Source organism: Lipotes vexillifer, unplaced genomic scaffold, assembly GCF_000442215.2.
Source record: "Lipotes vexillifer unplaced genomic scaffold, Lipotes_vexillifer_v1.1 scaffold835, whole genome shotgun sequence".
Taxonomy (NCBI): domain Eukaryota; kingdom Metazoa; phylum Chordata; class Mammalia; order Artiodactyla; family Lipotidae; genus Lipotes; species Lipotes vexillifer.
In genome coordinates, this window is record NW_006774135.1 from 1,992,512 (window position 1) to 2,003,077 (window position 10,566).

Below are 10,566 nucleotides of genomic sequence, written 5' to 3' on the forward strand. Positions count from 1 at the left end.
GGGCAGCCTGCCCTCAGACTCCAGCCCAGACATCCACCTGCTGGAGGCTCCAGCCACCTTCTCTGCACAGACTCTGCCCACAACACTCCTGGCTCTTCCCTCTGCTTCAGCATCCCTGCTTCCCTGTGGCTGCTCCGCAGCTGGGGCTTCTGGTGGCCCGGGGGAGACCAGAGGATGAGCTGCTGGTTCCCAGCGGGACGAGGGGGAGGAAGGAAGGAGGAAGCTTTGGAAGGTTTGCCAAAAAGCAGTGTCCCATTCCTCTGGCACCTTCCCAGCGAGGGGCCAATTGAATCGCCCTTCCCGGCTTCTGGGCACGGTTTGATCAGGCGGGTTTGTTAGGTGAGAGGGGTCTGACCTCCCACCACACGTGTCCTGGTGGTGCTGGGCAGGCTGAGCCCTGAGGAGGGGGCTGTGCCCGTGGACGGGCCTGGGAGGGGGCCTGGAGGGGCAGGCAGGCAGGCGTGTTGGCTGAGCCCGATACAGGCCCACGGCTCTCTGTGGGAGGGGCCCGCGTGCACACACGTAAGTGTGTCCACACGGGCATTCAGGGAGCGTGTGGCCGCCTTGAGGGCTTGCGTGCCTGCTATTCCCCAGGGGCCAGGCAGGGCCTGGGGATGGGTGTGCAGGTGAGGTCACCTCTGCTAAAGGTGCAGTGGAAAGAAATGGTGGCAGAGCTGCCGGCGAGGGCAATGGGCCAGTCTCCTGCTCCGCCCCCTGGCGCCGACTCGGGTCCCCGCCCTCCACACTCACCCGGGGCCCTGGCCGGCCTGCGTCTGCTGCCGGTCCCGTTTCCTGCCAGGTCCTGCTGGCGTCATCACAGGAAACATGAAAAATGCCCCCCTTGGGTCTTTCTTTAAGAACACGCCATCCGTAGAGGGTTTGCTGACAGCGGCTCATCGGGTTTCTGGGGTGCACATGGCCATAAAAGGCCCAGGGAGCATCTGCCAGTTAGAATAAGAATCTCTGAGACCCACGGGGAGCCGGGAGACACCTGGGGCTTGAGGGAGGATGCGCCCCTGGGAGGAGCCGCCCTTGTGCAGAGGAGGGGGCAGGATCGGAGACCTAGGGAGGGACGCTGCTGTCAGGCCTCCAGAGTTGGAGCCAGCAGGCCTGCCAGAGGCTCTCGGTTAACCGTGGCTGCTCAGGCCCTGGCGTCCTTGTCCTCCCAGCTCTCCCGGACCCCAACCCTCCTGTGCCCCTCTCCTCCCCCTTCCAGGCCTGGTTTAGGGCCTTGAGGCTTTTCCTGGAAGCTGGGGAAGCAGCCAGTCGGGCCCCGAGGCGGGAACTGGCCACAGGCGCCCGCGACCCGGGTCCTGTCCGAGCTCCTCCGAGACCCGGCGTGTGCTAGGCTCCTGCCCCCGGGATTTAGAGTACAGTGGCTGGTGGAGGGGCTGCCTGGCCCCCAACTTTGTACACGGGCACCAGCAAAATGCCCGAGAGTGGATTAGCTCCAAATTTTCTCCCCACCGCCCCCCAAGCCCAGTCAAGATAAACACTCATGGTGTCGGGAAGATTCACCTCCAAGCGAAGGTGTGGGCGACTGTCTCTGCCTGTTAACAGGCTGGCCCAGGGCTAGGGGGCAGGGTCCCCTCAGCTCCTGGATGGTTCTGGGGTGAGTCCAGCGAAACTCCCCACAGGCCACGCCCCGGCAGTGACTGTGGACGTATACCCACAATCCTCCCTCCCCCAGGGTGGAGGAACCCTAACACCGCCAGGCTGGCGACCCCTCAGCCCCCCGGCCCCTCTCGCCGCCACGTGCTGCCGTCTCTGCAAGAAGGGCTGGGGACGGTGTGGTGACAAAAGCCACGTGCCTTGGAAGAGCACGTGTCCCCTGGGGTCAGCTGTGGGGTCAGCTGGCGGGGGTCACCTGGAGCAGCCCGCTGGGCTGTCGCCAGACACAGAAGTCGGCAAAAAGCTGAAGAAGACATTTAACAGCCCCCCGACGTGGGGCCCCTTCCTCTGGGGCCGCACCACGTCCCCCACGGGGCCTTGTTGAAAGGCCAGCTCAGTCCAGCTTTGGACAGGACCTCTGCTAAGCCCTGCAAAGCGGGGTGCCCCTCCAGCCACCTTCCCACGTGGAGACCACCTCCTCCCCTTGGACCCGGCTTGGGGTCTCGGTGGGGTCACCTGCGGCCGCCCGCGCTCCCCGGGTGCTCCCGCCTCTGGGGCCCTGTCCTTGCGGCCATCCCCGTCCTGCTCCAGTCAAGGCCCCAGCCTGTCCCCTGGGGGCAGAGCTGAGCCTAAGAGGGATGGGAGCGTGGCCCTGGGCAAGCGAGGCGGCGGGTCACCGCAGCCGTGGCTGCCTGTGGGGAGGTGGCAGGCCTCCCCAAATCCCACTTTGTAAATCTCAACACCCCCCCACCCAGGGAAAACTGAGGGAGGCGTACTTGGGACACAGTAGAGGAGGGACGGCCACCTCCTTCACTTGTGACTGACAGTTGTCCTGGCATTTGGGGAATGTTCTAGAATTGTCACCTCCAGTAGCTGTCTTGAGGTTTTAGGTAGACCCTGCCTGGCTGCTGCAGGGAGTCCCCGCAGCCTCCCCAGGATAGAGACCTACCGGTCACTCACGTGTACCCGCCCCGTCGGGCAGAGCGCCCGTGCCATGGGCCAGGGGGGAGAGGGATGTGGGGTGTAGGCAGCAGCCCCCGTGTGCTCCACATTCTGCTTCGGGGGAGTCCTCGCTGGGCTGACGGGCCAGTTGGCAGAGGCTGTCGCACGCGGGCCCTTCAGAAGGTTCCTAGCTCTAGCATCAAGCATTCGTCACGTGCCTGGGTGCCAGCAACCCGGGGCGGGGGCGGGAGGGGGCGGATGCTGGGGAGACTCGAAAGGGTCCAGACCTGGGCGTGGTGATGGGGAGCTTGTGCTCGGCAGGCGACTGTGAGGCTGGGTCACAGGCGTCCCCACAGCGTCAGGTGGGATGTGACCACAGGGGACATGGAAGCTGGGCCGCCGTGGTGGCCCCCCAGCTCGTGACCAACGGGGCACGGGTGGGCGCCCAGAGGGGCGGGGGCCGCAGCCCCTCCCCGCCCAGCGCTGGGCCGCTCGGTGGGGTCCGTAACCCTCTGTGCTGCTGTCCAGCAGGGTGGAGAAACGGAAGGTGACCGAGCCGGTGGGAGCCCTTAAAGAGAAGTACCTACCGCCGTCCCCCCTTCTCTTCCACCCCCAGGTAAGGCCCAGCCAGGAGCCCCCAGGTCCGTGCGGGCCAGGAGCCCCCAGGTCCGTGCGGGCCAAGGCGCACACCCCAGACGGGTCTCCACTTCCTGTCCCCGAAGACCCACAGATCCCTTTGAGGCTGGGGAGGATGGGAAGGGCCAGGACAGGTGAGGAAGGAGGGTGGTCCTCTGTGGGGGCACCTGTGGGTCCCTCAGAGGCAGCCAAGGACCCCAGCCCACAAGGGGCCCCATTGACCTGCGGCTGAAGCTCTAGGAGGGGGAGTGAACTTGCATGGGGCAGCAGGCAGCAGCTTGGATGGAGCAAACACAAGAGTTCTGAGTGTAGGGAGAATAGACACGAGAGAGCCGGGAGGTGCGGACGCCGGCAGTCTCTCTGGCACGAGGGGCTTGGGGACCCTTAAGGGAAAAGAGCAGGAGAAGACGGGCCTGTGGGCGCGGGGGGCAGAGGCGGGGGGCAGAGGCGGGGGCAGGGCAGCAGCAGAGGGGCTGGCGTCGCGGGCAGGGCGTCCCGGGGGGCAGTGGGCAGGGGGACCGCCCTCACCCGGGGATGCAGAGGGCAGAGAGGCCGCCTGTCAAGACTAGAATCAGGGGTCTGGGAAAGAGAACCCCCAAGTCTGGGCAGTGGCTGCAGACCCCACCAAGCCTACAGGCACTCCTGTGTCCCCCTGGCCGCGTCCTCCCAATGGGTGGGTGCAGAGAGGTGACAGAAGTGGGGGTAAGCAGCAGGGCCGGCGGAGTCCCCCGATTCCCTGCCCCGGTGCCCACCTGTCCTCACTGCTTGGGGCCCAACCCCCCTCCCCAGAGCCACGGGCCTCCCCTGACCCAGCCGGAGGGGCTGGGGGCTGAGCTGTGGGACAGGCCTGGACCCAGACTCCAGACCCGGGCATTGTTCTCTTGCTCCGAGTTTCCCGCCTGGGACAAACCCGCCGGTTTGTGGAACCTGTGCCCTGCCTGCGTTCACAGCTAAACTTAGAGCCTCCCATTGTCTTGCTGGGGCCTCGGAGTTTGGTTAAGAACTTCCCCTGATTTCCTCGGGACCGGCTGGAAAAAGCCGGCAGGCCAGCCAGGCACATCCTGTGTTTGTGTTTGTGCGGGAGCTCGGCCGGGAATATCTGATCAGGCGGAGCGGGCCAGGCAGGCCGGACCCTCCCAGGCCTGAGGAAGAGGGGCCTGGCGGGGGCCCGGCTGCCCATTGTGCCTGCTGCCTGCACACACACCCCCCCCCCCCCCCCCCCCCCCCCCCACCCCCCCACTGCCAGCCCTGCTGCCTGCCCATGGGCCCAGAGCCAGGGGTGGGGGCGGGAGAGAGGACTAGTAAGTCACCTGATTAAATGGTCTGAGGTCAGACCATCACTCGGACAGGAGAACTTGTGGCGTCTACAAAGTCTAGGGGTCACCACCGCACGAGACGCCAGGCTGCATTGGTCAGCTGCCTGGCAGGACCTTGCCAGGGCCTTTCATTGCTGAGGCCTGATGGGGTGCAGGGTGAGGCAGTCCTGCCAGCCCACTGCCCCTCACCACCTCTGGGGAGTCTGGGGTGGTGGAGAGTCCCAGAGCCTCCCATGGCTGTGGCTAAAACTGAGGCCCACAAGCAGATGAACAGCAGTCTGTATGCCCAGGTCCCATCGTCCAGGCCGTGGAGGGGCTAAATGAGGCTGGACAGCAGCTGAGGGGCAAGGCCGTGTCCATCTGTCCATCAGTGGGGATGGGTGGGGCCACCCATGGCTGGAAGCATCGTGTGCATCTGATGGGGAGCGTGCCTGCCTCACAAGGACGGCGAGGCCCAAAGCCCTGCAGCTGGCCAGGGCCCAGGCAGCAGCCCAGGGTCAAGGGAGGCCTCAGCCACTAGGATGGACCCCATTTTCTGTTTGTGAGCCCCTTTCTGGTGTTTTAGTGTAACCGGGCAGTTGTTCCCCAGCCTAAACCTTGAGGGGCTCAGGGCATAATGAAAGCTCTTCCTTTCCTGGTCTCATCCCGGCCTCCCACGGGGCCTGGCTTGCAGTGGGCAACTCTCTGGGGGAGAAGTGCTCCTGAGGCCTGTGCAGCCCCCTCCCCTCTCCTGTCCCCCAGCCCCAGGGCCCCAGGGCAGGTGCAGCCTGGGATTCTGATCAGAACCCTGCCTGCCAGCTGGAAGTGACCAATGTGCCAGGATGAGGTGCCGCCCTTCCCCTCCCCAGGCAACGCCTTGGCATCTCCAAGGAGCAGAGAGGCAGCCCTTCTTGCCCGTGTCACCGTGTCCTGTGCCGTGTCACGTTGGAGTTATCATTCGAACATTTAGTTAGTGGAATCCAAGCTTAGGCTGTTGAATTTCCTTTTAGCACTTTGCCTGCAGTTATGGCCTGCTGCCACTAGGTGCTGGTAGTGCCTCAGGCTCGTGATTCATGTTTTAACCTGAGACTGATTCAGGTAGCTATCAATTTTTCACCACTCCAAAAAAAAAAAAAAATTGGCTGTAATTCTGTCTTTAACCCAAACTAGCCATCAGGAGTGCTGGCCGGGAGTCGAGCCAGCAGGGCCTTGCTGGCTTGTTTCAAAGTAAAGGGCTGTGTAATTGCAAGTGTCGGCAGCCTGCATCACCCGCGTCTCAACGAGCACAGGTTAACTGAGGAAGGTCAGTTGCAGCTCCCCCAGCCTAGACCCTGGAATGCGACGGGGCTCCAGGCAAGGACAAAGGCAGGGCTGGCCGCAGAAAGTGAAAGAACCCAGCCCAGTGTCAAGAAGGAGGAGGAGGCTGCACGTTCCAGTGACGACCTCCTCGTCCTGGGGGCCCGTGACGTGCTCGGTCATCCAGGACCCCCCAGATGCCCGTGGGGGCGGGTTCCCACGCATCAAGAGAGGGGGCGGCTCGGGGGCGCCCCACAGTCTCTCTCCTGCCAACAGATGTCAGCCATCGAGACCATGACTGAGAAGCTGGAGAGCTTTGCGGCCATGAAGGCGGAATCCGGCAGCTCCTTGCAGCCCCTCCCCCCCCACCCCTTCAACTTCCGGTCCCCACCCCCAACGCTCTCGGACCCCATCCTCAGGAAGGGCAAGGAGCGCTACACGTGCAGGTGAGACGCTGAGAGCCCCTGGGGCGGCCCCGGCAAAGTGGCCACAGGTGCCACGCCGGCCCGTGCGCCTGCACTTCCAGGAGAAAGCTCTCAGTCTCAGCCAGGGCACAGCGTGGTAGCAACCGATGGCCCGTTGTCCCCTTGACATCATTCCCCAGAGTTATGCACATGCCCCCCACCAAGTGGTGCTCCCATGAGCGCATGAAAGTGCAACCTTGGCCAGCCGGTCGGAATTGGCAGGGCCGGAGGCTGAGGCACCGCGGTCAGTGTTTAACCACAGCTCTGGGGCAGGTGGGGAGCCCAGTGCTGGGGAGACATGGTCTGGCCCCAGGTGCACGGGCTTGTGCAGGGCGGTCCTTGCCGGCTCGGCCGAGGCTGGGCTCCGGGGCTGAGAAACTGCTTGGCGGTGGCGGGGGGGGCATCCATCCCCGCTCTTTACATCCAGCAAGTCCTGGATAATTTTCCCTGGTCTTAACACGCGCCTGCCCGTCCCTCTGTGAACACAACCAGCCCAGTACAGTTCCCTTCCTTTGAATGAAGTTACTGCCATGCCAAGAGGCCCCAGGGAGTTTAGGGCATCAGATCCTAGGGTTGTCTGAGGACAGTCCAGCTTCTCCGTGAGGCTCAGCTGGGCCCCGGGGCCGAGGAGAGACAAATCCAGGGTGTGCAGCCGGACCACCTGCCCCCAGGTGTGGGAGAAATAGCACCAGGAAAGCACCTGGGCGCCCGAGTCTCGGCGGTGCGTCTGCTTCACACATCCCTCACCCACCCCTCCACTCCAGGTACTGTGGCAAGATCTTCCCCCGATCAGCAAACCTCACGAGACACCTGAGGACACACACCGGGGAGCAGCCGTACAGGTAGGAGCCCGCCCGGTAGGGGGTGCAGGCTCCTGGCGGACAGGAAGGGCAGCGGATGGGAACCAGCATGCTTGCACCAGCTCGCTTCCTGCGCCCCTCCCTTCTGGCCCCTCAGCCATCCTGCGCGTTGTAAAGGTTAGGCTACCGGAAAGTTCCCATCTACCGACCCAGAAGGGTGTTCAGGAGCAACCCTCCCACCTGCCGCTGGGGTGTCGACTGGCGCGGAGAAGCCAGACCCAGGGGTGGTCTGGCGGGGGGAGCCTCAGCCTCACCACCACCCAGCCCCACTCCGCTCACCTCACCACGGCCGGAAGCCATCGCTGACCTAGCCCTGGGCAGGGGACCAGGGCAAGCGCCTAAGGCGGGGTGGGCTGGTCTCAGAGGAAAAGGAGCTCCATGCAAATTCGGGTCCCACCCAAGCATGGGGCATCCTGAGGGATTCCTTACATCCCCCTGACCGCCCTGGACGGACGCCGCCTCTGCCCCCAACCTCGCTCCGCGGTGCCTGGGCTCCTTCCTGCAGAGGTGTGGTCACAAGCGCATGGGGGTGGGACGTGGGGTGTGAGAGCCAGTGCATTTCATGTTCACAACTAGTCGAGGCATCACCCCATTTCAAAGACTTGGAGCCCCAGGCTTAGAGACGCCCCTGACCTGCCAGGGGTCCGAGATCATGGCCATGGTACTTTACCATTCTGGCCTTTCCCCTTGGTCCCTGGGGCGTTTGTTGGGCAGGAAAAGAGCTGAGGGTAGTGCCCTGGCTTTTGGGGACCCCACCAGGGGAACCCTGGGAGTCCCAGGGGATGGTGACCATGAGGCAGATTGGGGAAACCCTGGTCCCAATGCCAGGACGACATTCCGGGCTGTCTGGTGAACAGCAGCCACCGGGAGTAAGGGGTTTGTTGTGGTTTTAAGTTGGCAACATGAGATTCCTGTCCTCTGGCCGCCGCACAGAGCTGGGAGTCACCCACTGGCCCCGGAGATCGGGGGCGTGTCCCCATCCCTCGGCCGGGCTGCCACACAAGGACCCCTGCAAGTGTCACAGTCCCCGTGCCCTGTCCTGGCTGGGTAAGCGTCAGCTCACGTCATCTGTTCAGTGCCCTCGGCCTGCCCACAACACACATCCCTACCCCGTTCCCCTCAAAAAGTGGCTTACAACTTAACAGAGGCTGGTTTGGCCTGGTTCCCTCCCTGAAAAGGAGCCATGTGTGTTTTCTGTAAGGAGAACCAACTTCTGGACAGTGTTGAGTGTAAGAGCCCCTGGGGGGGTCAGTGCCGTGTTTATAGAAGGATTTAATCATCGTGGATTTCTTTTGCTCTTTCCAATTTGTGAGTTTCCACGTGGGTAACAATGATTGCTTTGAAAGTTTGCGCTGCAAATCCTGACCACGTCTGGAGAGATATAAAAGTTGGATTGGGAACGAGGGGGGCCGCTTCCTTCATCTGTCCTGGCAGCCGCCGTGCTCAGGGGTCCCCCCAGCTGCTGCCCAGGGGTGGGGGGCCTCGAGTCACACTCTGGATGCGAGCGCTCGTGGACTGGCCATGGGCTCCTGGCGGGACCTGGGATTCCGGCTTTAAGGATGCTCACCTCCCCATCTGCAGTGCGTTTCCTCCCTGGCTCCCCGTCTCGCTGTGTTAAGTCAAAGCACCCAGCAAGGTCCTGTTACCATTTCCGTCGGGGCTACGGGTGGCCCATAGGTGTCCTTTCTTTGCTCGTTTTATTGTTAGGGCTGGGTTTCAAAATCTCTTCTTTCTTTCCTTTCCTGGCTTTTACAAAGACCGAAGGTGTTTCTCCCTGTGATGGCTGGTGTGGCCCCACTGGGTCCCGGGGAGGACGCTGCCAGCCCCCCGAGGGCCATTTCACCCTCCCCACGTGGTGCTGGGTCTCTACCACGGCTGGCTTTCCCAGGGCGGCGGCAGATGCGGTCACAGCAAGGTCCCCTCGAGGCCCTTCCTGCCCGCCGCCGTGGCCAGCGCGAGTCTCTGCTCTCCCACTCCTGCTGGAGCGCGATGGTGTGTTATTTTATACAGCACGGCCATAAATTTCACTAGCCACTTGTCAGCTTATTTACATCGCAAATCCCAGCTGCTGTGAGAGCCCTGCTCCCTCGCAGCCCTGGGCTCACCAGTCCCCTCAATTTCAAATGTACTCCTCTGGGCCATTTGTAGGACCACGAGACGGCCAGATTCAGGACTCTGTGACCAAATCGAATGCGTCGCTGCCCTCCCCAGCCCCTCCCAGCCCCGCAGAGGTTGGGGCTGGGAGGTCTCAGGTCTGTGATGAGCTCCTCAGCCAATCCTGTTTCGTACTCAGGGTTTCCACTGCTCTGGGGTAATGCATGGCCGCTGGTGGAGCTTGCAGAGGGTCCCTGAATTTCCAAAGGTACAGGGAAGGGAGGCTAAGTGTGCAGGCACCTGTGTAGACCAAGGCGGGCGAACCACACAGCCCATGTGAAGCCTGTTGGACAGGCAGGGGGCGAACGCCCAGACCCGGGCTGGGGCCAGCTTGGCCTTGCACTCGCCCTACAGGCGAGCCTGGCACCACTGGGGGTGGAGGGTTTCTGTAACTTTGGGGGTGTGCTGGGGGCAGAGTGGGGGAGTGAGACGGTGCAGGCTGGGATGTAAAAATCCTCCTTTCTGGACCGTTGAGAGGGGAGCGCCAGGTCAGAGGACACCCGAGCATCTCTGCTCAGCCCAGCCAGGGAGAGGGCTCAAGCCCCAGCCCAACTGCTCTGGCACCGCAGGCTGAGAAAGACAAGATAACCACCTTCCCGGTGCTGGCAGCCAGGAGGTGGGTCCAAGTCACGAGGCTGTGGGAGGACCAAGGCCCCACGTCCCAGGGACACCCAGGGCCCCGGAGGCAGCTCAGCTGGCCCAACAGGCTGGCCTGGCACCTAGGAGCAGAGAAGGCTGAGGGTGGCTCATGGGGAGCCCAGGGGGTTAGTGTGTAGATCACGGACGGCTCTCAGCCCATCTGCTGTGGAGAGAGCCAGCGTTAGCCTGGCCTCAGGCAGAATTTGGAAGCTTCGGGAACTGAGTGAATGAAGCCCCAGAATCACACCAGGGGAGCCATAGGGGCTCCCTCTAGCTGGGCCCCTCTCCCCAGGGGTTATCCCGCAGGGGGAGAGGTGGGGGTAGCCTCTCAACCTACCAGGACAGAGCTTCATAAAGCTGCCACCCCTTCGAGCAGGGAAAGCTCAGCTCCTGGGCCCCGACGGCGGCTAGTGGGGGCCTCAGGCTTCCTTCCTTGGGGGCTCTGGGAACACGGAGGTTGCCCGGACTCCCCGGGCAGGGCCAGCCTCTGAATGTCAGGTGTCAGGCGGGCACCTCAGGTTCTGCGTGGGCGGCACCGGGAAGGCCCCCGCCAGCCCGGCCCCAGATGGGAGGCCCCAGAGCGTCCTCAGGCACGTCCCCGTGCACATGACCGAGCGCTCGTGACCAGTAAGCTGTGCTGGAGCACGGCCACCGGCCCCTGCAGGAATG

The 10,566-nt window shown here is 63.4% G+C and overlaps 1 protein-coding gene across 1 annotated transcript in view; it reads left to right on the plus strand.

Moving 5' to 3' along the window:
- The window catches only part of PRDM16 (PR/SET domain 16), a 329,763-nt gene that overhangs the window by 310,574 nt on the left and 8,623 nt on the right, over window positions 1-10,566 (plus strand). The window contains exons 10-12 of the mRNA XM_007448950.1: window positions 3,082-3,169; window positions 6,057-6,226; window positions 7,009-7,086. Coding sequence (XP_007449012.1) covers window positions 3,082-3,169; window positions 6,057-6,226; window positions 7,009-7,086 — 336 coding nt within the window. The remainder of the gene's footprint in view (window positions 1-3,081; window positions 3,170-6,056; window positions 6,227-7,008; window positions 7,087-10,566) is intronic.